The following is a 25,762-nucleotide window of genomic DNA, read 5'->3' as shown; positions in this document are numbered from 1 at the left end:
ACTCTGGAATAAGTGAAGCTCCGAGAGCTTGGGCACTTTTCGTCTTCTTCTCACTGCGGTTCCGCCAGCCTTCGGGCCAGTCATTTCTCGCCATGTCTTTACAATCATACATCAACAGTAAGTTTCCCAGTTCTTATGGTGGTGCGCATTGTTGTTCCTATGAACCTTGTCCGTATCCCGGTCAAATGTCAGATGGCAAACCCGACTGACCATACCCGTGCGAACACAGAGAAGATTCTCGTCTTGACCGTCGACGGCCGGACATTGCTGGGCACCCTTCTCTCGACCGATCAGCTGACCAACCTGGTCCTCCTTGACACGATTGAGCGGATCATTCGGACGCCAGATGACCCCGAGCCCAGCTCCCAGATCGAACACGGACTGTATCTGATTCGCGGCGACAATGTGGTCGTATGCGGGGAGGTCGACGAGGCTATTGACCGTGACATTGACTGGACCAAGGTCAAGGGTGAGGTAGTTAAGGGCACGAAGAATGCTTGAGAGAGAGGGGGAGAAGAGAACACCCTACCCGGACGCAACTCTTTCTTTTTCTAAAAACAAAATGCATTCGACCAAAACAAAAAAAAAAATCTATAAAAGGTTCCGATGGCGATCTACTAGCTGGATTGAAGTTCGCGGCAAGCAAGGAATGGAGACGCGTTTCGTTTTGATGTGGTGAGAAATTGACGTGGACGACCTCGGCGTGACGTGGTCGCGGACGGATCCTTTCCCCCTTTCGCCCTCTTTTCTATTTACTGCTCTTTCCTTCCGTCTGCCCGGTCTGTCTCTTTCTTACATGGTGTCGGTCGCTTCATGGGCGAGGTCCAAGCCCTCGGTGCCTCGGGGTTGCTGCGCTTGTGAAGCTCAGTCCCAGTACCTGGTACTTGCGCGCGACGGGAGGGGATTGGTGGGCCATCATGCTTATGCAATGCTTTTCGATTCGGCCCGCGTTGGGATCTTGGGCGATCGGTCTCGAGGGGTTTCATGATGATGGGATTTGAGTGGCTACGAGACTAAGAAAAGGCAGGAACACTGGACGATCGGGATCTCCAATTTGAAGGGGATTTCGGGCATCCAAGTTTCGTGGTCAACGAACTTCTGTGGGATCCTCGGGGCTCGGGATTATACGAAGCAGAAGGGAGCAACATCCCAAACTCGGAATGATTCGCATGGGATAGCGGGAAGGGGCGGGGAGGGTGTTTGAGAAAGACCGTGGTCCCCTTGTCAGCCATGGTCAGGGGAGGGTTGAATGGGATACCATTTATGAATATGGGTGTCCACCTGGTCCGTCTGGTCTCTTGGATGCAATGAGATCGGGGGGCCTCTTTTCCACCTGAAAAGCTTTCTTTCTTACAAAGACGTGGGCCACGAGCGGGCGAAAGTGGATTTTTTGATGTAGATGATCAATTAACATAATACCATTGTATATGACTTGATGAATTAACCCTGTCCCATTGTTCCATGGGGTGACTAACCGTGATTTATCATGGCATGATGATTAGGAGAGAAGAGAGAGAGACAAACATGAAAGAGAACGAGAGAGACATTCATCTCCTTGTCGAGTATGGCTGTGCAAGACAAAACCTCTTTATTTATCAGACTGCCTAGACCTGAATCCCTCACTTTGACGGACGCTGGGCCTAAAAGGGGATAAAAATTGTCAGGTAAGTTTCCGATGGAGGGAGTTTTTTTTCCCCCTGGCGATAGGGAAGTAAAGTTAAGAAGTTAAGCAGTTAAGAAGAAGAAGTGATCAGTTCCATTCGATCATGCAAAAGATCTGTAACCTTATTCTTTTTTCTGCCCCCTGATGGAAGGAGATAATCATTATCATACTTCATTCTTTCACTCTCTCTATCTTCTCAATCTTCAGATTCAATCTCCAATCTCCCAATTCCTTCCCTCCTACTAAGTACTAATTAATGCCGCTGGCCCCGCCCTTGCCAAGTGCGGCCCAACGCTGGTTCGTTTTGTTTCAATCAATTTCCCCTGACGGGAAGCGTTCCATCCGCCATCCGCCCTCCGCCTGTCCTGTCCTGTTCTGTTCTGTCCTGTCCCGTCCTTGTCCTCCTTCTCCTTCTCTTCCTCCGTCTTCTCTCACTCTTTCCCCTGCTCACTCACTACTTACTCAATTCAACTCTCTCTCCTCCCACCCCCTCCCCCCCTCCCCTTCTCCTCATACTTCCTCCTACTTGGACTTCACCTATTTCCCTTCCCTTCCCAATTATCTCTCCCCCGATCTTCTTCTTCCTAGTCGAATCCCAGCCACCTCCGTCCCCTTTACCGATCAAGTCCGGATCCGCTCACAATCCTCTTTTCTCGGTCGCTGGGCGACCGCCACCTCTGCCTATTCCGGTCCGCCGCCGTGAGATATCGCCGTCCGCTCTTCCTCCTTGATCAACTCAGGCGCCCTTCATGTTGTTGCGACCGTGCCAGCACTCCTCGGGTTCGACTTGTCTTTACCCGCCATCCCATTGGTCTACTTGAGTGCTAGTTTGCAGCATAATTTCCCGCCCACAGCCTCGTTCCGTGACCGACAGCACCGTCTCTCCGCCACCTCACATCCTCTACCTCTTCTCGACTTCTCCCTCGCTCCCTATTCATCTCGTCGCCCTCCTCACCCAGCCTTTGTCGATCGCGAGCCGGTGCTCAGTACAGAATGTGGTTGTATCGGGGCGCTCAGTCGGCCGTTTTCTACTATGCCACCTGCACCCCCTGCGCCGAGTCCTCATACCGTCGGAATCGAATGAAAGAAGCCGCCCGGTCGAAGCGCGAACAGGAGAAAAGCGATGCCATCGTCACCGATCAACCGAAACCCTTTGCACAACCGACCCCTTTCAGTACCAACCCAGCATGGGCGGAGGAAATCGCTCTAGGCCCCGGCCCGCCAGCACGCAGAGGTGGTCACCGAACGCATCGTCGAATGGAATCATGGAACACAGACGGAGCATCGGTGAATTCACAGCATGGATCGGCGAACACAACGTCTAGAAAAGACAAACTGAAGAACCCGCTGGGCGAACGCTGGAGTCGCATGCGGTATCAACGCGAAGACGAGCCGTTATGGGGCCAGGAAATGGAAGTGAAGGGCTCGTCTGTGGGCTTGTCCGGCGGAGGCCGCGCGGACGAAGTCTCGAACAGCAAGTATTATATCGCTCGAGTGCCTCCGGTAAACGATCTACATCCCCCGATCGTTAGTGGGCCCAAGAGCCGGGCGGAGACGCGGTGGATGTTACAGCCCCCACCCAGTGCCAGGGTTATGGCCGGCAAGGAACGCATCGCCGATTCCACGTCCAAGAACACCAAATCGTCTGACATCAGCGCCAATGCAAAGCCATCGGTAGAAGCAGTACAGGCGCAACCCCCGGTTAAAACACAATCGATTGAGAGGAGTGCGTCTCGAGCTAAGGCGCCAGCAATGGCTCCCGATGGATGGTACGACCCGAGAGCCGATGGTTTGGAGGAAGATGGCGACGACGAGTCACCCCGGTATGGGCGTGACGAGTCTCACTTGGTTATCGCACCCTCGCTGCACTCTCGCTTCGAATCATGTTCCTCGCTTTCGTCCGACGCAGATTCCGAGGCGGAGTCCCCGCGGGTCTCGCTGCATTCGCCGCAAACGCCGACCTCCCGGCCTGGCTCCAAGGCGACCCAAGATAGCGGTAAACACTTCCCAACGATCTCCAAGACCATGTCCACCTTCCAGCACCAGCACCAACCAGGCAACAACAATAAAGTTGAGATGTTGCATTTGGAAATCAATGACTCGCCTGACGATATCGCCTTAGGTCAGCTTGAACGCCTGCGGCCTTGGCGTTGGAGTATGGACATCTGATTTCTCCATCTCCAATGCTACCGGACTTGAAGCTTAAGTCCATGGCTTTGGGTGCCCCTATCCACCTCGTCATCATGTTCTTTGTCATGCAAGCCTATTCTCGCGATGTTCTTTTCTGTTCTTTTACTCCTTGGGTAGCGGAATACCCCCTTTCGCTGTTGGATTTTGTTTTTTTTTTTCTTGTGTCAGTCATGTTTTCTGGCGTTGGCAGCAGCGAAAAAGCGTTCCGTTCTTTGCGTCTTTCTTTTTCCCCTGCATCCTCTAACTTTCTTTGCATGTCACTTGTTTTTTCTCCTTGTGATGCATCATCAGCGAAACTGCAACCGAGTCCCCCACCCAGCGCCGTACCCCGCGTTGGATCAGTTACAGATTGTGTTCTTGTCTGGATGGCTGGGCCAGTAGGCATTAAGAACACACATACACATATCTCATGGGCACGAGTACATAGATGAAATACCCATGTTCATCAACGTTGTCAATTGCAACCAACCAAACCACAATCTTTTGCGTCATCATCCTTGTCCTGCACAGAGTACTATCATTATTTATGCTTTTTCTTCTCTCGCTTATCTGCCCGCATGTCCTCTCTTTGCTTTTTTGACCACTGCCTCTCATTGATCCTCTTTTCTTTTTCTGTCGATTGCGTTCCTTTTCTTTCTTGTCTTATGACTTACCCTTCTTGTATACTACTTCCTTCTAATACATATCTCACCCAACTCTTACATAAATGTAGCTAGCAGTATTCGCGATGGAGTAATACGCTTTGCTTAGCTACTAGCGAGGGAGGGGATAACTGCGTCTATCACACCGAGCAAAAACCATCCGAACCCCACCTTCCTTGAGAAGAAGAAGAATAACACCAGAACACCTAAAACATATCAATCTTCGAGATCATCATTACCAGATTCACCCCTCAGACAAATTTCCATGGCTCCCACCCAACCCCATCATCCCGAAGCCACTAATCCCCAAGAGAATCACATCACACCACACGAACATAGATGGTACAGTACCAACCACCCCAACAAATCAAATTAGTCTCGACGAAGAGAAAAAGTATTCAAGCTTCAGTGGCTACAGTGGGTAGTTCACTCCATCCATGTACATCATTCCCATCCCCACCCCCCACCTTCCCAGTCCAGCGCTAGTAGAGTCCATTATACATACACACATTTTATATGTATATATAAATCCACAGCACAGCTTCTACCCAAATACATGATATACACATACATGATCAATTCCCAGTAATAACCACCTCCGACGATCCAATGATCCCAATAATACAATGATACATAAATACATCTACCATCGGAATCCATCCCCATCCGGAGAAATCTTGTCTGCCGAGCGTGGTTATACTATACTCCCTATAACCTAGATCGTAATTTGTGATGACTATATACGAGATGGTATACTATAGCTTATGCCTCCGCTTTTTGCCACGCGCAATCACTTATCAGAATGTAAGCTGGTTTGTATATCTATCGACTTCACCTTCATCTTCAACCAACTCAACGGCAGAGGTAGAGGTAGAGGTGGGGTGAGTAAGTAGTATTGTTTGATTCCAGACTGGACTGAGGGGTAGATGATTCTATCGAGTTTGATTACTGAGTATCGTTGTGTCTGTGGGCGTTGGCTGGACTAGAGTCATTTTAACAGTGCATTTATGTGCTGATTCGGATTGTGGATAGGGGTCCTAGAGGAGGTACGGTAGTAATAGATGGTTACAGGATGTGGAGTTCGATTTGTGTAGATGAGAATAAAGTAGATCATGGACAAGGGAAGTACTAGCTTAATGCATCATTGTCTATAAGCAAGGAAGGACTGTTCAACTGAAAGGTAATTGGTGGGTTCTAGTCGCTTGTGGAGTAGCTCGCTATTGTACTTTTCGTCTGCGAAGTACGGAGTACGCTGGAATATATCCATTCCGTCCTCTCTCCCTGCGCGATGCGGTTTAATTTACTCCCAGAGTCTGGTATGCAGATATGCAGAGCATCCCGACGGTAAGGTAGAAGAGAACTAGAGGAACAAATAAATGCAATAGACATTGTCATGCACACGTAGCTAATCGAGCTCATGGACACAGAATCCGGGTTCTTCCTTTTTGATATTTGATTTTGAGGTTATGTTTATCCGTTGACCGGGGAGGTGATAGTAGTGGTATCCATGGGTGGGAGTCAAGAGTAGTAGGTAAGTTAGAGAAGCTGATGTGTTTCTTTTCCAAGAACTATCAAGGAAAAAAAAGTGGAAGAGAGAAGAGAAAACAGTTCGTATAGATAAGGGTCGTCTCCAGAGCCTGGGAGAGTTCCCGCGTCATACACGCGCACACATGGCCGTATTCGAACGGCAGCCGAGTCGTCGACGTCGTCGGGCTTGATCGTCCGTCGTTTAGTAGACCTTCTTCTTCTCGTCCATGCTCAGCTGACCGGGACCCATATTGACCAGAAGCAAGAGTCCTCCACTATGGAATCATAAACATTAGCTTGCGCCAGGCAAGAATGGCAAGCACGGGTTCTTACACAATAGACAGGATCTGGAAGAAGTCGTACTTGGCGAAGTCCTTGTGAGGGTGGTGGGGGTGAAGCTAGCGATCCGTCAGTGGCTGGAGAAGATGCAAGAACGAGCAAAACATACCGTCCAGAAGTTGTTGACCAGCACGTTGAAGACGCTCAGCAGAACGACCAGAATAATAGCGCTCCACTTGGCCTTGAATCCAACAATGACCATGACACATGCGACAAAGCCAAACAAGCTGACCAATACGCGCCACATGCTCCACTGGCCGGAGAAGACGAATCCAACGAAGAGGAAGATCAGCAGCACGCGACCAGCGAACTGGACGTACATCTTGCGATCCTTCTCATCGAGCTGGGGCAGACCGGCCGGAACGAACTTCTTGCGCACCCACGAGTCGGAGAGCACCATGAGCAGACCACCGATCACGCTCAGATTGCGAAGGAAGAAGTTGAGGTCGAAAATCAATCCGTATCCGAGACCCTGCGTGACGACCACGACCAGCAAACCGGCGACCGCAAACTCGGTGTGCTTGCGGGCGATGACCAGAACGGAGCAGACGGACATGGCGATCATGTTGACGAGAAGGAAGGTATGCGTAATTCCCCATGGTACTGGAGCGGAATCAACCAAGTCAGTGGTGTTCTGGGCTTCACCGTCTCCCTTGGGGGCGCCACCGGGCAGCCAGCGAGAGCGGAACGGAGTCGAGGTGCAAGCTTACTTTTCCGATAATCACGCAGGTACAGAAGTTGATCGTTCCATTGAGTGATCATACGAAGGCTGTCCTCGAGGAAGGTCACGACAATCAAGAACCGACCAATGGCGGGAAGATACCTGGGGAGCGAAAAGCCACGGTGTCAGTCGAGATAGGTCTCATTTGGATGCGCGGATCGGCAGATGTCATCTTTCGCTGCCACGAAGCGCGCGAAAACAAGGCATTGGAGCAAGGAACACGAAGGAGAATCACATACGGCTTCACGGGATCGGCCATTGTGTCGAGCCAGTCCTCAATCTTGCTGGTTTGCTCCCGGATAGCGTCCAAGGGACTCGGGTCGCTTGTTGCTTCGGCTCGACCGGGACCACCAAAGGGGTTCTGGTGGCCGAGATTGTAGCCGGCAGTGCCACGAATTTGCGCCATGGCGAAGAGAATAGGCTAGGGAGGAGTGGTGTGTGGTGATGGACAATGAACAATGAATAAGGAAGAAAGATGAGGTGAAGTTGACCCCTCGGTGGTTTAAGATCGGGGGGGAAAACAAACAAGGGAACCCGGGGAAAGGGATCGGAGTAGTTCAGCCAGGCGCACTAGGCGGGAGGAATAGAAATAGATGGATGAGGTGGGTTGAGTAACAGGGAAAGAAAAGAAGAAGCGGAGGGAGAGAGAAAGGAAGAAGTGAAGAAGGTGAAGAAGTGGAAGAAGAAGAGGAAGAGGATGATGATGGATCGAATAATACTACTAATAATAATGGAACGAATGAATAGTTCTCTCTCTGTCTCTCTCACTCTCTCACTCTCTCTCTATTGAGGATGAAGAGCGACAAGCAAGAGAGAAAGAAACAGGCCACGATAACCGGAACTCGCCCCTAGTCCGCTTTGGGATTAGAGGAGCCGTCGGAGTTGCGGGCGTGACGCCATGATCGCTGCTTTTGGGCTTCTCCAATTCTTCAATTCATCCCTCCCTTCTCTTTGTCTCTTTTCCCTCCCTGGTTTGCTACTACTCACCAGGGCCCGCATTCTAGAAGCTATGCTATGTACTATGTATCTTTATTTCCTACTGGAATCTACTGGGGAAAAAAAAAGAAAAGAAAAGAATAACACAGCTCCAACAGCAGCTGTAGTACCTCTTCCATTGTTCCCACTCCTCCCTCCCCCTTATTGTTCGTCGACACAGACAGACTCCATCTATCTTGAGACAAACCGCCCCCCTCATAGGGGCAAAGGCCCTCTCTTGAACTGAACAGATATCGTTCCTCCTGCTCCCCACCCCACACACACCGAAAACAGGGACCGCCAAATCTTTTAGTTCGGCCGCGGAAGATCCGTCGTCTGAGATTCGAGACGCGAAACAAGAACCTGACAAAAATAGGTCTCCTTCGTTCCCCACGTCCACTCCATGCTCCGCGGAAGAAAAATCCTGTTGCGTAAATAAATAGAAAAAAAAAGGACACCTCAGAGGCACTACCATAAAATAAAAATCTCGCGGCTCTAGGAACAGGAATAACGCGGTCGCCAGGGTCCAACTCCCAATGTAGCGATCCCAGACCCTGAAACCCATGCTAGGTGTCTGCAGAGGCCAAGTGTTCCTTCCACACCGTGCATTGATTAGTGAGTCGTCCTGTTCTGGGAAGAACACCTCTATCGTTGTTCTCGTCTTCCAATATCCTGTAGAACACGCAAAAGAGGATTCACGGTCCAAGTGGCGAACATAGCTGTTGAAGGCGTCACAAGAGGCATTGGCGCTAAACTCATTCGTGGCTCCAAGCAGAGTAATACAAGAGATCGTCTCATTTCGATCAATTATCAATGGAAAATACAAGGTATTCTAAGGAAATTGGTAGACAGAAAGAATAAAGAAATTGCGTACATCAGAGGGTAAACCGAGCATAACAGGAGAAGATGAACAGGAAAAGGTACATGGCTTTTTAGGGAGAACGGGGGGTTTTCTGAATGTTCTGCCAATTATGGTGTCTCAGTCGTTGCAGCCATGGTTTTGTGGCGGAAGCAGAGCAGCCGGTCAGATACATGCTGAAAGTTTTGGTAGAGAATAAAATGTCCCAAACGCCAAAAGCCATGAGTATAAATACAGCCCACGGAATGGTTAGAACCGGCTCGTGTCCGAAGGGCATCTTGCACAAAACCAGCTATTCGTCTTGCGCGCAGAAAAAAATAGAACATCCTTAGGCAGCCCAGTCGGAGTCAAGAGGGTGGCCCTTCTGGTTCGAACGGAGGATATCGGGAAGATAGGTGGGTGTCACCTTCACCTTGGGCTCAACGGGAGCAGGAGAAGGAGCAGCAGGTGTAGGCTGGCTCTCAGAAGCACTGACTTCGCTCTCATCCGTCTTTCCGCTCTTCTTCTTGATCTTCTTGCTGGAGACGGTGGTCCACTGGTCCTGACCGTTCTCTGCACCAAGCAGGCGCATCTGCTCCTCCTCGGAGGGGAGACCCTGGTCCCATTCCTTGGCAGGCTTGGAGGAGGCGGCAACAGGCTCGAACGTATCCAACAGCTCGACCTTGGGGGCCTCGGTGGGCTTGGGGGTCCCGTTGGTGGCGCTGGGGGCGGCCTTAGTCTGCCAAGCGTTGGTCTGGGGGGCGATGGGAGTCGACTTGGCCGCCTCACGGCGCTCAGCCTCGCGGGCCATGTGGAGCTGCTTCTCGAGCAACTTGCGTCTCTGCTCCTCGGCTGCCTGGACTTCCTGCTTGCGAGCTTCATTCTTCAGACGCTGCTGACGCTGCTTCTTCGTCTCGACCTGCTTGAAAGACTGGGCCTTCTGCTTCTTCGGGGCCTCAGACGGAGCGGTACCGGTAACCCGGAGGACAGATGCACCCGGAGCAGGAGCCTCAAGCATATCAGAGATGTAACCAGCGGAAGAAACGGTGGCGTTCACAAGGGGGGAACCAGCGGGGGACAGATCGTCATCGGCGTCAGCGCCAGTGGTGGACGAGGTGCGGGTAGAAACGCGAGAAGCCGAGCGCTCTTCGCTCTCGAGCTGAGGGAGAGCGCCCTTGCTCTTCTTCTTCTTCGCAGACTTGCTGCTCGGGGCACTGGGCTGAGCAGGGACACCGCTCTTCACAGCGTTAAAGCGCTTAGCTAGCTCCTTTCGGTCAATCTCCTCATCCTGCTCATCAGCTTGTGATCCAGTAGCCTGGGCCACGGGCTTTTCCTCGACGGATTTGCTGGGCACAGGGGAGGGTTCTGAGGACTTCTTTGTCTTCCGCTTCTGTTTTTTCACGGCCGGCGCGCTCTCGACTTTCTCTGCGATAGACTTGACCGGGGTCTTGATCTTGGGGGTGGGGCCATTGTAGTACCATCCGAGGCCACCTGCCACTACAAGCAGGAGAGCCCAGCTGATATAGGGGTTCATCATCGTTAAAACTATGCTCAAAATAATCGTCAGTTTTGGTACGAGCGTGAGAGTGAGGTTAAATGGCAGGACATACAGTCACTGAGTTGTATTCTTGATGTACGTCGCAAAGTCGTGGGCAATAATGACAAAGAAAAAGACCAGCCTCAAACCAACGTGTGGATTGATGTGCTGGAGGTCGTCAAATTCTCCGTACGCGTGTCCGAGATCGGCGGGAAGAGAAGGTGAAAAGACCAGGCAAACTGAAATTCAATTGAGAAAAGGGTCAATCGCGCTATATCGGCTCAGATTTTAAGCACCGGATTGCGAGAAATGCGCGAGATGAAGGGTGATCGAGTGACGAAGGGGAAGGTTGAAGCAGTTGCGCTGAAAGGCCAGATTTCCACGTCGAGCTCGAACAGCGATTTACACCACTTGTGATGGACAATAACAGACGGCGAAGACGAAGGACTCCGAGACTTCCAAGTGATGTCCTAAAGCTATATAGAGCTGATAACCTTGGGCCAGGTCACTAGAAGCTAATGTGGTTGGATGTTTCGGTTGGCGCTTCGCGGCTCGAGGTAGGTCGCGAAATGACAGAGGGTGGAGAGGTAAAGAAGCAACGGGATGGTATCACCGAACGACCATTGAAGCACCCGTCAGCCGAAGACTGAAGGGTGGGCGACAATGGTAGGCAAGGAATACAAGCAAAGTGTTTTGTAGGAGAGCGGAAAGGTAGAATTTGGGAAGAGAGGAAGGGCAAAGAAGACAGGGTGTTGAGAAGAGGAGGAGTAAAGAGGACACGGTCTGGAGAGAGATGAAGGGGTGCTTGTCGACTCGGCAGTGGTGAAGAATAAATTACCAAAGCACCCAAGATGGATGACACTCGTATCGGTATCGAACAGCGGTCCTTGCGCACGCGCTGGACGAGAGCTCCACTGTCAAGACCTTGATGGTAAGATAGCTAAGAAGAAGGGAATTATTCTCGTCTGATCATCATCTGGACCGTGATTAAGGAGATATTGGGGAAAGATCTCTTATAAATCCAGTAGAAGTCACCACACGGGCTGACATGCCTGTGGCGCATTGATGAAAGCATTACCCCATGTTTCTTCTTCTTCTTTCTTTCAGTCGGCCTGTATCTTGCTGGTAACAGGCGTCAAGACTCAGGAGAGGGAGTAATGTCTCTACCACTACCCTGGGGACGAGCAAATTAAAGTCTAGGGAAAACACCATCGAATCAGGCTTGATCCTTCCCTGTCGCCGGACCAGAGTCCGTGACGTCTGGTGAAAGACCGAGTAGTCTCACTGCATCCCCTGGTGTGGAGGACAATGTTCGACAGGGGAGTCGGCGCGGGGGAGACAATTGGTCTGACCACACCAAGCTGCAATGTCGCGTTGCATCTCCATCAGACGGGCGTGTCATGCTAGTCAGGAGGTAGTCTCCGATTGTTTGTAGATAGATCTGGAATAGACCGCGATATACCTCGATAGTTCCTCAGTCTGGTTGACTCCATGAAGATGCTAGGAGATACCGATCTACTTTAGGCCCTGGTATCTGGGTTACCAACTGGCGGAGACAAAATACAGGGGTAATACCGCATCATTCCGCCTTCCGAACAGGCCACGTCTCAGAATTCAATGTCCAGACCCCCGGGCGGAACCTCCGTCGGCGTGGAAGACCCGAGACAGTAAGTACAGTTGCTGGCATTCGGTCAAAATTACCAGGTTAAGGTTGACCCTAGATAGCAGCCAGTCATTCTGAAGTTCACTGTCCCATTCATTAGACATTTCAGATCAATCTCGTGAATCTGATGATCTATCTCTTTCGAATCTTGAAACACAATTGGGAAGATGATAACCGTCGTTTCATGGATGATCCTTCGGAGCATCACAGAAGCAATGACCGTTGTGCACTGACTATGCTCCGCCAACATTATTGGTATCAATTGAGGAGCTCAGGGGCTCTGGCCATCCATCTTCTCATCTTGTCTACAGCATCTCGAATGTTCGGACTGTGTCAGCTATAGACAAGTGCGGACGAGATTGCCGCATGAGTGCGGGCATGAAAACTAAATGCTAGCATGCGATATCTCAGCCCATTTGAGCATCATAATTCACCTGACTCTCGTCAACCTACATTCCGTTGCAGATACTTGAGACAGTCAGTCTATAATATGGTCTGTCAGGTTGACGGTTTGCAGCTCCTGATATATGTGCTCGGTGTGGTAGTGATAGCAAGTAATGAAATACCACAGGATAATCAGACTTGATCACCCGTATTACTGTTATTATAGATTCTAAAGATAAAGGAGGTTGAATCAGTTTTTCTGTGGGGAATGAAAGGAAGAGTTAACTGTAGAGAGGATATAACACACATCTTCCACCAACAATGACAGATAAGGTATTGCCGCTCAGCAGTCACTTCTTTACTTGTTCACTGTCAGGAGTAAGACCCTGCTGATATTCTTGGATAAAGTAGGTAGTGATATTGGGCTGCTTGGTAACCTCCGTCTTTAGCCATCATTCTATACACTGATTACAAAAGGCTATTATCCTATTCCAGTCCTTGACGCGCCAGAAGTGGGCCGCAAAGGTAAAAGCAACACGGATTGCCCAGACTTCGTGGTTAAAGGGGCCCAGGGTTGCGAGGGCGGACTGCTGCTGGGCGACCGCATGGTGCTAGGTCTGGGTTTTTATTATGCTGAAACTCTTGTTGAAGGCAAACTCTCCCATCAAGTCAAACGCGAACCACAGCATAAGGCCGTTAAGCACCACTGGCCAGCCCTGGGCACCGGCGATGATTATATCTAGTCAGTCAATCTGGGTCAGGATCTGAGACACGTACGCACGGATAGCTGTACCAGATCCGGATATTTATATCAGTCTTTTGTTTTATACTGCTCTTCGGCAAGAAAAAAAGTGATAGGATGATAGGGCAGCTCCTTCATATATTTACTTAACAGCGCACCACTCCAAACCTTACATCAGCTAAGGTAGTCTACCTTCTTTAAATGAAGATTAGAGAGGTCATAAGATGGACAATATTGTACTATTTAGACTAAATATTGCGATTATTGGGCCCATCTAGTATTTCTTATGTAGTAGGATGGAAGATATTGATTTCAACAGGATCTTTATCCTTATACAAGATCTATCAGATTTTCCTCTTGATAACAGATTAGGCAGGTAAGAGATAAACTAGTCCATATAAATATCCTATACTTCTGGTACAGAGTATCAAGAAGAAGGTAATTGCGGGAGTTATGGTATTTATAAATATCCTATTGCTTGCTCACTGCGGCGAGGCGTGGACCAGGGAAGAATCGAAGACAGTAGAAGTATAGACAATAAATCACTATACTGGTAAACAACTCCAAAAATTGGCAGACAAAGCACACTAGCACATTATTATTTAAAGCTGGATTTAAGAAATTATCCGTTAGAGGTCAATATTCGTGAGGTGTCGCCGACCCATACCGCCAGGTGTGGGTTGGTAGAACGACGAGTACTAAGATAATGGTAATGGCTCCTAACCATGCTTGGTCAATCCTTGAGCAGCTGGTGGGGGCGATGGGGAATCTGGGGGCTGTAAACTTGCGGGTGCCAGCTCAAGCGTGGGCATGTTCTTCCACATCTGGAACGGGCCGACACTTCTATCCTCCAGTCCGACTACTCCTGCTCCTTCTTGCACATGCATAGTACTTAATTTACTACTCCGTGTAAATACACCAGCCAAATAAGGTATAGCCAAATGACTACTCAACCAGATACATTACACAATCGATCTTATCTCCAGGATTCAACTCTACTTCCAAGCTGCAATCCCCATCTTCCTTCTGACTCCGAAGCATGGGCTACAATTTCTACGCCCTGCTCTCTTCTCTTATCCACCTGCAGGAATAACCGCATCGTCAATGAAGCTTAGCTGAGGCATACAACGCCACCAACCAACAATTATAGATTTGGAAGGTTACACGGTCCTCCGCTTCTGATCGCAAGGTAAATGAACGAACCACCACCCACAGCCCCAAAACCACCGGCGCCAGGTAGCCCACGGCACCCGAAGCCCAATAGAGTGGGCAGAAGAAAGACCAAGTCATGATCACGACGGCGGTGCACAGACGAGTCACGCTGTCCCCTACAATTAGCGGCAGTGTTCGTCGGCCGGCGGCGGCATCGCCCTTTTGGTCGTACATGTCCTGCACCTGGACGGTAGTTGCGACGACGCATGCAATCAACCCGATTCATTACCGCAGGTGCATGTTTGTGTGATCCAACTGCGAAGAAAGAGATAGTAGCGGCACCTGGAGAGCAAGCTCTAACGTCCCCGCGGCAATGCTCGTGAACCCCTCCCCAGTCAACATATTGCGGACCGCCCAGTTGCCGTTCCCCTGGCCCAGGTCGTTATAGATCCATCTCAGTAGCGCCAGCAACGCGCTCCCGGTCCCACCGCTTCCACCAAAAGCAACATCACTACCATTGGCGTTGCCAGCGCTATCGCTCAGCTGGCCTAGGTTACTGCCCGTGCTCATGGGGTTGCTGCTAGTACTCACGGTCACCGCCAGCACGGTCGATACCAGGCCCCAAACCCGGGCTTGGCCGGCCGACAGGCGTCCTGCCGGTAAAGGCCGCCACGACTTGTTCAGCCGGTCTTCCTCGATTGAGGCCGGCTGGCATTGGTTGTTGATGGTGAACGCAGGAGGTTGATCCAGCTGTACGCGAACATGTGCGGGAGACGCGACAGGAGCTCTCTCATGGGTACTGGTCGGCTGGGGTATGGAAAATGGCGAAAGCAATACTAGGGATGATCATGATTTTGAAGTCGTTGATGGTGAAGAGATACAGAGTGTGCGCGTGGTAGTGAAGGAATGAGTATACAGTGTTCAAGGCTCTGGTCATTTGTCTCAGATACAAGGCGATGCGAGTAGGGAAAGCTTGCAAGAGAGAAGAAGAGACACGGCCATCATTGTAGTCACAGCTTGATTGATCACTTCTTAGAACTTAGAAGAAGGGTGGGGAGGTATTAATTTATAGTAAGACGGGCTGGAGAGGAACCAATATTCAAGGCTTCTTTTTATCGAAGCTATCCAAAGCTTTCCTTCACCTAACTACTACTACCACTAACTACAAGGTGCGCATCCCAACGCTTCTGACTTATCTGTCGTAGCCAATATGTGTATATATATATCATAGTAACGTTAATTATACTTGTTAGTCTACGTATTGTGTTTAACGAAGATCATTAGGACTAGGTCGCTGAAATTATATAATCTGCTATTCATTGCTTTTTCCACCCGAAGCCTGCCATCAGCACTAAGCATATACTAGTCAACTATGTAGTAGTTTCCTATGTTGGCCTAACTTTTCTCCCACTGCGTGTTTTTGTTTTCCAATTCCAGAAAGTTATAATCACCCAGCCAGAGGCTTCCTAATTAGTTTATTCGCAAGCCCCGACCTCACCGTGTAATCCCAACACTTATATAAGCCCTCTCTCCCTCAACCCTCTCCACCCCTCAATCAAGCGGATATCGTCCCATTTCACATATTCATCACGCCAAGCAAAACCAAAGCAGAACCCAAACCCACTACTCTCCCTCCCTCCCTCCCTCCCTCTCTCTCTCTTACACGCATACCACCTCCTAGTCCACACGCACATCCCTCTCCTCTCCAGATAAAATCATACAACAATGGCAGTCCGCGTCTTCATCTACGCCTACCGCAAGCCCACCATCGACCTCCCCACCTTCAAGGCGCGCTACGAAGCCCACGTCCAGCTGGTCCCGCGCCTCGCCGGTGAGGATTTCCCTCTATCCCACAAGCGCAGCTACCTCGCGCGGACCACTGTCGACTCCTCCCCCCGGTGACCTCCTCGCTCCGGAACCCGCTCACCCCGGCTACCGTTTTGGTCGGCCAGCAGGCGGATTTCGACTTCGACGCGTACGCTGAACTCACCTTCGCGGAACAAGCGGCGTTCCAGGCGTTCTCTGCCAAGGTGATGGCCCCAGAGGCGGCGGCGCAGATCACGGCGGATGAGGAGGGGTTCTTGGACCGGGGGAAGCTGGGGATTGCGCTGCTGGGGAATGTGGTGGAGACTACTAAGGAGTAGGGGCTTTTAGAGAGAGAGAAGGGGGGGCTCTCGGGAATTTAAGGGGTAAGAGACTCAGAAGACCTTTCCGATATAGAGCACAATTTAAAGAGATGTGATAGACTATTTCATTGTTCCTACCACATTCCCGATCAGACCCTTCCATCCGGGGATGCTTCCTGTTTCTTTAGAGTATCAAATTATAGTTGACGCCGGTGGTTTCATGAAGAAACTCTTCTTACAAGTAATGAAAACCTACGCCAACCGGGAGCACTTACATAGTACTGCGCCTACGGAGAAGGTTCTTATGCGGACATGTTCGCGCGTTAGTAGGCCAAGGTCGCGTGGCTCATGTGACTGATAACGGGGCACTGGCCGGTGACAGCTATCACAGGATCAGTACTGCTTACTAAAAGGTTTATTATAACTACCCCACCCATTTAACCCTTTGACTACCCAGAGAACCAGTCTCTACGCACGTGACCTTGGCCGCTGCCCAGCGTCGGCTAGCTTCGTTATCGAGGACAGTGATAGTGGAGCACAAGTGATAACTGAGACTCGGGACCAGCCAAGACCATCCCACTTCCCCTCCATCCTCCGCATCATCGCAATTTTTCTCCAACGTCATCGTTTCAACAGAGTCCTTAGATCAACAATCAACGTCCCGAAGCTGTAGACGGTGTGCTCGGGGCCGAAACACAAAAATGGCACCCAGAAAGATTATCATTGATACCGATCCTGTACGATATATACAATCTTGCTTCGAACCGCACCTACCACGGCTTTGCACTCTTTTGACGTCTGACCAACTTGATTTGTACCATAGGGGATCGATGACATCCTAGCACTTCTGCTGGCGTTGTCCGCCAAGCCAGAAGAAGTCGAAGTGCTTCTGATCTCACTTACATTCGGTAACATCGAAGTGCGAAGGTAAATGTCACGCCTTGAACCAAATGTTGCACCTATTGACTTTCCCAAGCTGCCTGAGAAATGTCGTGTCCATGTTCCATATCCTCGAGCGGGAGATGCAATGGCGTCGAGAGAAGGGTCTGCCAGAAGGATACGGTGCCCTACGCGCTTGCCCTCCTGTTGTTGCGGTGGGAGCGGAGGATCCACTGGAAGACCAAAAGATGCTGGCGGACTATTTCCGTACGTGTTCAAGCGAGATCCAGGCTCAGAAATCAGACTGACCACATTGATAGACGGCACGGATGGTCTAGGAGGAATTCACTCCAGCGTGAGTGACGTGCATTCATCCTATCTTCCTCGCCAATCCACTAACGAGAAGCTTGTAGCATCCGCACTTGTCTCCCCAAGAGACTTGGGAAAACCTGTTCGACCCATCCACCGAATCTAACGACATTGACCCCGTTCCCGCTGGCGACTCCTCCAACCGCTTATTTCTTCCGTCCAAGCGTCCTGCACATGAAGAGATTCTCCGCGTCCTGCGTGAGAATGACCCCGAGACCGTCGCTATCGTGGCCGTTGGGCCCCTCACTAACCTTGCCATCGCCTCTGCAAATGATCCGGAGACATTCCTTCGGGCCAAGGAAGTTGTGATCATGGGAGGAGCTGTGAATCAGCCCGGAAACGTATGCTTTTGTGCCACCTTCCAATCCGGAGTTTGTGAGTTTGTACTTGCAATGTATTGACACTCATTAGGTCACCCCGGCCGCCGAATTCAACGCGTATGCCGATGCATTTGCTGCTGCCCGCGTCTACGCCCTCACTTCTCCCTCTCCCCGGAGCACCATACCTCCCGGCAAGAGTCTGCCGACGTATCCCGCTACACTCAGCAAACAGCTCACCCTTCGCACGTTCCCCCTCGACATTACACTGCGGCATGGTATGACCCGCGGCCAATTTCGGAAGGCCATCACACCTCTCCTCGAATCCGGCTCACCGCTGGCTGAATGGGTTTCAGCCTTCATGGCGCACACATTCCAGACCTTGGAGCGTCTTCACCCGGGCCACGAGGGCGACAAGGCTGACCTCAGTCTGCACGACCCTGTGTGCGTATGGTATGCTCTGACCGCCGACGACGAGGGCTGGAAACCCTCCGCCACATCACCCGAAGATATCCGGATTGAGACTACCGGTCAATGGACGCGGGGTCTATGCGTGGTGGATCGCCGCAATCGACACCGGATCGAAGGTGAGGAGGAAAGCTCGAACGACCATGGCCTATGGTTGAGCACGCGGGCGGGCAACCGCGTCCTGAGAATGGATCACTCCCCGGTGGAAAACACCTTCGGAGGCATTCTTCTGGAGAGAATTTTCTATTAGTGCGGTATGTCGAGGACAGCCGTGTGCCATCTCGAGCACATTGATCTAGATGATTAATCTTCGATACATGGCTCCTAGAATCCATGCTCGGCAGACATGAAAGGCGTCGGTATATATCCTGTATCTAGCGATAGACTTTTGTTGTTAGAAGCTGCACATAGGGGTAGTAAATGGTATGCTTGAGTGCATGAGTCGAAACGGATGGACCAAAACGTATAAGTAGACGGCCGGCTATAGTCCAGGTCACCTTCTACGGCCAAGTGTCGATTCTCCCCTGTCCCTCCTATCCAGACTCCGTCGAGACCCACACCATGCCTTTCCTGACGTAGCCAAGACAATCGGCGTGATTTATTCGCTTCCACATAAGGTACGTACAGGCTATACTTAGCTCCGACCCGAATAAGTCTAGCTCCGGATTTCGTCAAGAGAAGGATTCAGCCGACGGGCTGGATCTACACGACCTCCGCGTCTTCGATGAAAGGGTCCCGTCCCGGACACGTATAACCCTCAGCTTCAATTGACCGTGACTTATAGGAGAAAGGCAAAGTCCCATGAGTTGGAGGAATTCGTAACGCCACGAATTAACGAGGGTTTACTAACGTTGGAACAGAATTGAAGGATCGGCCTAGGTTAGGACGGATGGACGGTAATATCGAGACCAGACGGATTAGGTAGTACTGGCACATGCCCACACGGCGCTGGTGAAACCACTAATTTGGAATCAGAGGTGCACGTGCTTGGATGCCCGGTCTGGACGGGACTGAAACCCTCAGTCCGATCCCTCGAAGCTGCCAGGCTGTCGGAACATTTCCCTCTGTGCTCCCTTCCCCCTCCCTCCTCCTCGGGGTCAACGGTTCGGGTGCAGTGGTAGGTTAACGGTCCCCCCTCCAATGCAGGACGGATGAATCCGGAGAAGAGGAGGGGCGTGAGGGGGAAGGGGGTAGGTTGAGCACGGGCTTCTGGATGGATGGTGGTGATGATGATGATGATGATGCTGAGAGTCGAGTCCGACGTCGCTACAGGTACTGTACTTACTGTACGTGTGGATGTGCTTTTGCCACTGTGGCGTTCATTCTCCTCCTTTTCCTTTCCTTTTCATTTTTTGCTTTGTGTCGCCTTGAAGTTTGAGAGTATTTGGTTTTCTGCTTCTTTGATCTTTAACATGATGTTTCTGAGGATAATCTTAGTACCCACGGCAAGAGGGAGGTATCTCGTGCCCATGTAGGACGATGCGTAGATGCTACCGGACCGGGGTAGTTCGATTACCAATTAGCATTGAATCCGCATCAGCGTGGGCTATTACGCCAGATAAGATACTCCCCTCCTCAGAGGTTTTCTGTAGGCTATGGAAATGTTTGGGATGGTGGAACTCAGACACGCGCTACGGCACATGTCTGCATCTCACACTCCATAGTCTACCTATAGTCGTGTTCAGTATTGAGTTATCTTCCCGACTATGAGCAAACTTAGCTGATTGCTACATAGTATTCATGGTCCCGACGGCACGGTCTCTTAGAGTCTCCCTGAAGAGGATTAGTCAGGGAGGGAATAACCAAGGAGAGGCAAGGGGGAGGGGATCAATAATGGCTTGGGGGAGATGCGAACAACCGGTAAGAAGAGGGAACGGGAGCACGAGCCCCAGCAGACTGAGGAGAGTCGGCCATTTGGTCCGGGCGGCAATTCGGTCTCGTGCCCTTCCCACTGCCATCCGTCCGGCCAATGATGGCGCCTGGGCTCGCCGCGTGGGCTTCCCCCAAGCACGCGACACCGAGTCGACTTCTTACTGACTGCCTTCTTTCTCAGGCAAGGTAAGGTTACTTTGGCTCTTTGGCCCATTAAGTTATCTCAGATTTGAATCCGTCTGTCGATCATGTACTCTACTTTACTTACTAGGGTACTGTAGGTACTCCTACCTAGAATTAGGAATAAGTAATGAAGTAGGACCAGACTCTTATCGCCATTTCTCAACTCCCTCCTCGTTCTCATACTCTCCCCTCTCCCTCTTTCTCTTCCCAGGAACACCCTATCCATCATCCTGCTTTCCTTCTCCTCTCTTCCCCCTCCCTGTCACCACTGGTGGTCCAGTGATATTATAGTATAAGTCTTTTCCTTGCAACTCTATCGGGGCTCAATCCAAGAACCCTTCTCCACTCCTCCTCACATCCCATCATTACTGGGCCCGACTGTCGTTGCCGCATTCCTCCTACTGCCTCCCTCCCCTACCGGGAAGCAAGACCTGTACAACCTCTCTGCTGGTGGTCGTTCAACATACTCGCACCATTGGCCCCGTTTCACTCGCATTTTCACTAGTTCAATCATTCCCCAACTAGCCAACGAACCGATTGGCGAGCAGTGCCAACCTAACAGTCAACGTTGCTCATTCCCCCGATTCAGATCATGTCACGTTCTCGTCTGCCACCAACACCCGCTATGTCCGGGGAGCTCATAGTCAAGGAGCAGTCCTCAGTGGATGCGGCAGATACCTTTGCCTTGCCTCCCGCCGCTATCAGTCCTGCGAGAATGGTCGCTGCCAGCAGAAGGTCCTCCAAGTCGGATCCGACCCTCTGCTTTCCCGCGTCGCCTGCATCACCCAACCTGGTCATGGGCAGCATTGCCAACTCACCCCGTCAGACTGGAATCAAGAGACCCCTGGAAGATTTTGATCTGCCACCGCCGCCGACACGCACCCGCAAGATCATCCAGATGAAACCCAAGACCCAGAGCCAACCCAAGCCAGCCGCACCGGCTCCCAGCAACAAGGCCTCGGCGAAAGACAGCACCAGCAAGGCCGCCGCAAACAACACAGCCCCAACGAATTCCAAGAAGAAACAGCCCAGTGCCACCAGTGCGGCCGGTCGGAAGATCGCGAGAAAGACAGCACACAGCTTGATCGAGCGACGACGAAGATCCAAGATGAATGAGGAGTTCGCTACGCTCAAGGACATGATCCCTGCCTGTCAGGGACAGGACATGCATAAGCTCGCCATTCTGCAGGTGTGTATTATTGCTGCCTTTTTCACCTTCGCGTGCCTGATCGCTAATGGAACCTCGACGTACCCAGGCAAGCATTGATTATGTCAACTACCTCGAGCAATGCATATTAGACCTCAAGACGGCCGGCGGCCGTCCAGCGAGGCAGACTCCAAGCATGCCACCAGCCCCACCCTCTCCAACTTCGCCAGTAGCCCTCGGAGAGGAGTCAGGGTCGACGTCTTCGGCTTCCGTGTCTCCAGCGCTTCTTCCAACCGATGCTTCGACCTCAAACGCGACTTCACCCATCTTCCCCCCAACGGCCCAAACACCTGCTCCTTACGGATCCCTCCCGGATTTCCGATGCTCCTTCGCAGCCTACCCCGTCCCGGAACCAGTTCCGTCCGCCCGAGAGACGTCCCGCTCAGCACGGACCTCGTGGGCGGCATCATCAACTAGCACCTCGCCGTTCTTGCCGCCGCAGAACGCCCGCGCATCCCCCGCCGATGTCGATCACGAAGCATCGGCCGCCTTGCTGATGCTTAACCGGGACTGTCGGGGCTCCGTTGGCTCGGTGCACGATGCACACGTACCTCCGGTTCCTCTTGCGCGGAGGGAAGACCCAAGCGCGGGGCAAGATCCGCAGAGGAAACTGGGCATGAGTGTGAAGGATCTGCTTATATCTTAAGCTTGCTTGTTGATTGATGCATTTATGGCGAATTAAAATTGGTATATGTAAGCTGGCGTGTGGATGGCGTTGTATGGATCACAGCAGGAAGAGAATGGATTGGCGTTCCTGGAGGAGACTTTATTGTATTCGACCTATATATGCAGGCTGGACCAGTATAAGTGATGATTATGTTATGTATTAGTGAAGATCCGAATATAATATTTTTGAGGGTATGGTTGTCCAAGCTTCCGGGACAGACCAGAAACAGAAACTATCTAAGTGTCGGACGAGCTGAGGTCTAAACAACCATGAAATAGTCCAGACCGTCTCGGCATCGGCGCTCCACAAGACGGAGAACCCATTGGAGCATGGAAAGATAGCCGTCCCCACTCAATCTCAGCACTGGCAGAGAGACCTTCAAGCCCTCATCATGCCGGCAGCACATTGAAGCATTTGACAAGAGTGGAACTATTCTCACTTGACCGTTGCCCATAAGGGCCGCAGCCCAGTCAGTCAGCGGATCGGTTGTTGGGGTCCCGGTAGGGTCTCGGCCTTGTGTGGCTTCGTGCAGCTGCAAGTAATCTCGCTGGCCAAAGCAGAGACGAGCCAGCTTTACCCCGCCCTATTCCTGTGTACTATGCGTGTGCGCGGCCTGTGCTCCTTCTAGACACCTTCCAGCCAGCTTATTTCGGGGTTTGGATGTGTGACATCAGTAGTCAGTTAACAGGTGACAAGAATTATTGTTTGGGGGTGGAGAGAGAATATTGTGCTTGCTTGCTCTGACCTGATTAAACCTTCCAGTAAGAAAGAAGAGTCAGCCTCCAGGCTAGCCTGGAATGACCCGGGGTTAGAATTTACTGGCTACACAAGGTCATGCGGGGGTGCAGAGACAACCAAAATGCCGGCCGGCTTATTTCCCTTTTTCTTACTTACAGTAAGTACATAGCTACAAGCATGGCGCCAAATCTGCAGGGTTGTGGGTTTCCCCATGCCTTGGCGCGACCGAGGGCGAACAGCTTTTGACATTTCATGCTTCTACCTTTTTGCTTGGCCGAGCAATTAGTATATGCGCTGCTGTTCCCCGGCGCCCGATGTGTCGATGTCTGCATGTCACGCCATCCTCCCAGCAAATTGTTCCCTTGCAAACTGTAATCGCCAAGATTCCTTGGACATGCATCCTTCTCCAAGATACGAGGATAATCGATGCTGGAATACGCCTTGGGGGCGGTCGATTACCCGGTTCACGGTGCAGGAAGAAGGATGGAACTTGCATTAGGCGATGCAGGTTCTAAGCCCACTTGACTGTCTGGATAAGCATTCGTGAAGGGGTCCCGTGCGACAGGGCTGTACATTTTACAGTATATTGTTGCTTCCGTAGGATGGTCGCGAGTACAGGTAACTAGAATGTTATCAAATACCATGCGTGGAGGTAAGGTACCATTTGTATTGCTCAGATCAAACTGGAATGCATAATTGTACAGTATGTACACTACTGATCGTGGCTCCCAGATTGTGTGTCAAAGAAAGGCATCATGTGCTCTGCCCGGGCAATGGCCCGCGGAGATTCTTTGGCCCCACCCCTCTCCCTCTCCAGGCGGCGATCTTCAATCAAATCTTTTGGGCGTGAGATCCACTGCCTTCGGGTTCAATGATGACGTGGGTGGGTGATTCATGGCTCACTTCTTCCATTGTCGGTCTTTTTCTATTGTTTTCTATGTCAATGGTCAATACAGCGGTGAGCAAAAGAAATGTGAAGCTGGACAAATTCATTGCTACGAGGACCAGCAACCAGCCTCATTCTCTCTTGAAAGCCTCCGTGCGGGTGATCAGCGCGAGGCAGGGCCAGGCTATCGATCATCTTCAAGTAGAGTATTCTTGTGGATTGGAGAGGCCATTCTCGGCAATCGCGGGCAGCTTTGCCCCTAAACCCGCCTAAGTCTAAGCATTGACTAGCGTGGCCCAAGGCAAAGTCCCCGCAGTGCCGACATTCCGACTGACTGACTGACTGCCTCCCCGCCCGAGTCCCGTGGTCGGTCCTATTGTATCGTTCTTGTACTCTCAGCACCGTATATATTCTCCCTTTACCCTCCCCCTGATCGCCCACTCACACTTTTTTCAGCCCCTTTCCATCCATGGCCTCGAAGGACATTATCTCTCCATTTTGCCGACCTTCCAGCCCACAATTACCACAATCTTCAGCATGTCGAGCAAGTTTCCCTCCCAGCAGCGCAAGAAGAACGCCCGATCCATTGCCTCTGAGGACCCCTGGAAAGTCGACACCCCATTCGGCTCGCCGCGCATCTCGCACTTCCCCAGCAGCAAGATCAGACGCATTCGCAACACCTTGCAGAAACTGTCTCCCTCCGCTCGGGCCGAGAAAGAACTCCTCAAGCAAAAGAATCGATACAAGATCCCCCTGACTGAGCGCAACGTCGACGCCTTCGTCACCGAACAACTGTTCACCGATGCCTGCCATCCAGGCCAACATACCCCAGAGCTGCAGATCTCGGCTTGGCTTGATAGACTGTCATACTGAGAGTGATGGTCAGTTGGTCTGTCTGTATACTACTGCACCGCAACGCAGTACAAGACCTACGGGACATTGTTCTCCCCTTCTGGCTCGGCGGCTTCTTTTGTGCCCCCCCAGCCCCCACACCAGGCTCTCTCACAAGAAAGAACAACAACAACAACGACTGCGCAAGCCAAGACCCCAGAATGCACCTGAAGCCTTACCCACACGTCAGCATCTTGGCAATTCGAAGACACATCTCAATACTACGTCTCGGCGCCGCGCGAAATGACAAGACGGGTGCGAAACAAGAAGGATATGTAAGACCCTTGCCGGGGGGGCCAACGTCATCGATCTAGGCGCCGAGCCGCGCCCGGCCCCCGCCAAGTATGCAGGTGTCAACCATCCTAATCCTAGCATTGTTGCGTGTGGGGGAAAATCCTCTAGCCTCATTTCAGTCCTTTCACCTCTCATCGACGCACATTCTCATGCCCTCTTCATACTCTATTCCCATGGCATATTTGCGGGAGGTTTTATGCCATTCATAGCTTCTGCTGGCATAGTCTTCCGCTTCAACTCTCAGATTGTTTGTTTAATCCTATAATCTTGTTTCTTATGTTTTCTTTTAATCTGTTACGGGCCGCTGTCCTCAATTCGCTCACTTGTTCTGTCTTGGCCGGAGTTATCCATCTCTATTTGTGAGATTTTGGGATCTTGGGTTGATACATGCGCTTGGCTTTTATATTGGAAGGTAGCATTCAGCGAGGCGCACGGAGTTTGGCCAAGGTTGGCCGTCATGCTTTTAATATTCTGTTCAGCTCTTGCTCTATTG

General features: G+C 51.3%; 10 protein-coding genes across 10 annotated transcripts; 7 read left to right on the top strand and 3 right to left on the bottom strand.

Annotated features, from left to right (window-relative positions):
- Positions 1 to 92: 92 nt before the first annotated feature.
- Positions 93 to 501, top strand: BO97DRAFT_436029 (U6 snRNA-associated Sm-like protein LSm8; the record flags this gene model as incomplete). Its single annotated transcript, XM_025697762.1, has 2 exons — positions 93 to 117; positions 230 to 501. The coding sequence occupies 2 exons, from the start codon at positions 93 to 95 to the stop codon at positions 499 to 501; spliced, it is 297 nt and encodes a 98-aa protein (XP_025549577.1).
- A 1,379-nt stretch (positions 502 to 1,880) lies between these two features.
- BO97DRAFT_125582 (uncharacterized protein) lies at positions 1,881 to 2,511 on the top strand. The gene has a single exon (XM_025690001.1). It carries the CDS (start codon positions 1,920 to 1,922, stop codon positions 2,364 to 2,366), a length of 447 nt encoding a protein of 148 aa, XP_025549576.1. The 5' UTR covers positions 1,881 to 1,919; the 3' UTR covers positions 2,367 to 2,511.
- BO97DRAFT_125583 (uncharacterized protein) lies at positions 2,512 to 3,879 on the top strand. The gene has a single exon (XM_025690002.1). The coding sequence runs from the start codon at positions 2,657 to 2,659 to the stop codon at positions 3,830 to 3,832; it is 1,176 nt and encodes a 391-aa protein (XP_025549575.1). The 5' UTR covers positions 2,512 to 2,656; the 3' UTR covers positions 3,833 to 3,879.
- A 1,918-nt stretch (positions 3,880 to 5,797) lies between these two features.
- BO97DRAFT_444630 (protein ERV29) lies at positions 5,798 to 7,863 on the bottom strand. The gene is made up of 5 exons (XM_025698474.1): positions 7,321 to 7,863; positions 7,071 to 7,183; positions 6,470 to 6,963; positions 6,355 to 6,419; positions 5,798 to 6,296 (listed from the first exon to the last, which is right to left on the bottom strand). Exons 1-5 carry the CDS (start codon positions 7,485 to 7,487, stop codon positions 6,224 to 6,226), a joined length of 912 nt encoding a protein of 303 aa, XP_025549574.1. The 5' UTR covers positions 7,488 to 7,863; the 3' UTR covers positions 5,798 to 6,223.
- Positions 7,864 to 8,932: 1,069 nt separating this feature from the next.
- On the bottom strand, positions 8,933 to 10,447 carry BO97DRAFT_125551 (uncharacterized protein). The gene has a single exon (XM_025690000.1). It carries the CDS (start codon positions 10,429 to 10,431, stop codon positions 9,244 to 9,246), a length of 1,188 nt encoding a protein of 395 aa, XP_025549573.1. The 5' UTR covers positions 10,432 to 10,447; the 3' UTR covers positions 8,933 to 9,243.
- A 4,210-nt stretch (positions 10,448 to 14,657) lies between these two features.
- Positions 14,658 to 15,309, bottom strand: BO97DRAFT_426435 (uncharacterized protein; the record flags this gene model as incomplete). Its single annotated transcript, XM_025697128.1, has 2 exons — positions 14,658 to 15,171; positions 15,254 to 15,309. The coding sequence occupies 2 exons, from the start codon at positions 15,307 to 15,309 to the stop codon at positions 14,658 to 14,660; spliced, it is 570 nt and encodes a 189-aa protein (XP_025549572.1).
- Positions 15,310 to 16,026: 717 nt separating this feature from the next.
- BO97DRAFT_406911 (uncharacterized protein) lies at positions 16,027 to 16,510 on the top strand. Its single transcript, XM_025695531.1, has one exon. It carries the CDS (start codon positions 16,098 to 16,100, stop codon positions 16,272 to 16,274), a length of 177 nt encoding a protein of 58 aa, XP_025549571.1. The 5' UTR covers positions 16,027 to 16,097; the 3' UTR covers positions 16,275 to 16,510.
- Positions 16,511 to 16,963: 453 nt separating this feature from the next.
- Positions 16,964 to 18,954, top strand: BO97DRAFT_471693 (putative nucleoside hydrolase). The gene is made up of 6 exons (XM_025700060.1): positions 16,964 to 17,235; positions 17,322 to 17,425; positions 17,475 to 17,644; positions 17,698 to 17,732; positions 17,791 to 18,087; positions 18,158 to 18,954. The coding sequence occupies exons 1-6, from the start codon at positions 17,200 to 17,202 to the stop codon at positions 18,779 to 18,781; spliced, it is 1,266 nt and encodes a 421-aa protein (XP_025549570.1). The 5' UTR covers positions 16,964 to 17,199; the 3' UTR covers positions 18,782 to 18,954.
- A 2,257-nt stretch (positions 18,955 to 21,211) lies between these two features.
- BO97DRAFT_415950 (basic helix-loop-helix domain-containing protein) lies at positions 21,212 to 22,439 on the top strand (the record flags this gene model as incomplete). Its single annotated transcript, XM_025696416.1, has 2 exons — positions 21,212 to 21,775; positions 21,843 to 22,439. 2 exons carry the CDS (start codon positions 21,212 to 21,214, stop codon positions 22,437 to 22,439), a joined length of 1,161 nt encoding a protein of 386 aa, XP_025549569.1.
- Positions 22,440 to 24,402: 1,963 nt separating this feature from the next.
- On the top strand, positions 24,403 to 25,035 carry BO97DRAFT_125430 (uncharacterized protein). The gene is made up of 2 exons (XM_025689999.1): positions 24,403 to 24,487; positions 24,541 to 25,035. Exon 2 carries the CDS (start codon positions 24,622 to 24,624, stop codon positions 24,955 to 24,957), a length of 336 nt encoding a protein of 111 aa, XP_025549568.1. The 5' UTR covers positions 24,403 to 24,487; positions 24,541 to 24,621; the 3' UTR covers positions 24,958 to 25,035.
- Positions 25,036 to 25,762: the final 727 nt, after the last annotated feature.

Source organism: Aspergillus homomorphus, assembly GCF_003184865.1.
Source record: "Aspergillus homomorphus CBS 101889 unplaced genomic scaffold BO97scaffold_29, whole genome shotgun sequence".
NCBI lineage: Eukaryota > Fungi > Ascomycota > Eurotiomycetes > Eurotiales > Aspergillaceae > Aspergillus > Aspergillus homomorphus.
Note: the sequence above shows the minus strand (reverse complement) of the source record. Positions and strands in the feature narration are given on the sequence as shown.

What these genes read in the sequence shown, in the direction of transcription:
- BO97DRAFT_125582 (XM_025690001.1), top strand. Translation starts at nt 1,920, where the DNA reads ATGCCGCTGGCCCCGCCCTTGCCAAGTGCGGCCCAACGCTGGTTCGTT.
- BO97DRAFT_125583 (XM_025690002.1), top strand. Translation starts at nt 2,657, where the DNA reads ATGTGGTTGTATCGGGGCGCTCAGTCGGCCGTTTTCTACTATGCCACC.
- BO97DRAFT_444630 (XM_025698474.1), bottom strand. Translation starts at nt 7,487, where the DNA reads ATGGCGCAAATTCGTGGCACTGCCGGCTACAATCTCGGCCACCAGAAC. An exon ending in CCTGCGTGATTATCGGAAAA is followed by an intron (nt 6,964 to 7,070) that starts GTAAGCTTGCAC and finishes ATTCCGCTCCAG; the next exon opens with TACCATGGGGAATTACGCAT. An exon ending in TGGTCAACAACTTCTGGACG is followed by an intron (nt 6,420 to 6,469) that starts GTATGTTTTGCT and finishes ACGGATCGCTAG; the next exon opens with CTTCACCCCCACCACCCTCA.
- BO97DRAFT_125551 (XM_025690000.1), bottom strand. Translation starts at nt 10,431, where the DNA reads ATGATGAACCCCTATATCAGCTGGGCTCTCCTGCTTGTAGTGGCAGGT.
- BO97DRAFT_406911 (XM_025695531.1), top strand. Translation starts at nt 16,098, where the DNA reads ATGGCAGTCCGCGTCTTCATCTACGCCTACCGCAAGCCCACCATCGAC.
- BO97DRAFT_471693 (XM_025700060.1), top strand. Translation starts at nt 17,200, where the DNA reads ATGGCACCCAGAAAGATTATCATTGATACCGATCCT. An exon ending in TTATCATTGATACCGATCCT is followed by an intron (nt 17,236 to 17,321) that starts GTACGATATATA and finishes TTTGTACCATAG; the next exon opens with GGGATCGATGACATCCTAGC. An exon ending in TAGGAGGAATTCACTCCAGC is followed by an intron (nt 17,733 to 17,790) that starts GTGAGTGACGTG and finishes AGAAGCTTGTAG; the next exon opens with CATCCGCACTTGTCTCCCCA.
- BO97DRAFT_125430 (XM_025689999.1), top strand. Translation starts at nt 24,622, where the DNA reads ATGTCGAGCAAGTTTCCCTCCCAGCAGCGCAAGAAGAACGCCCGATCC.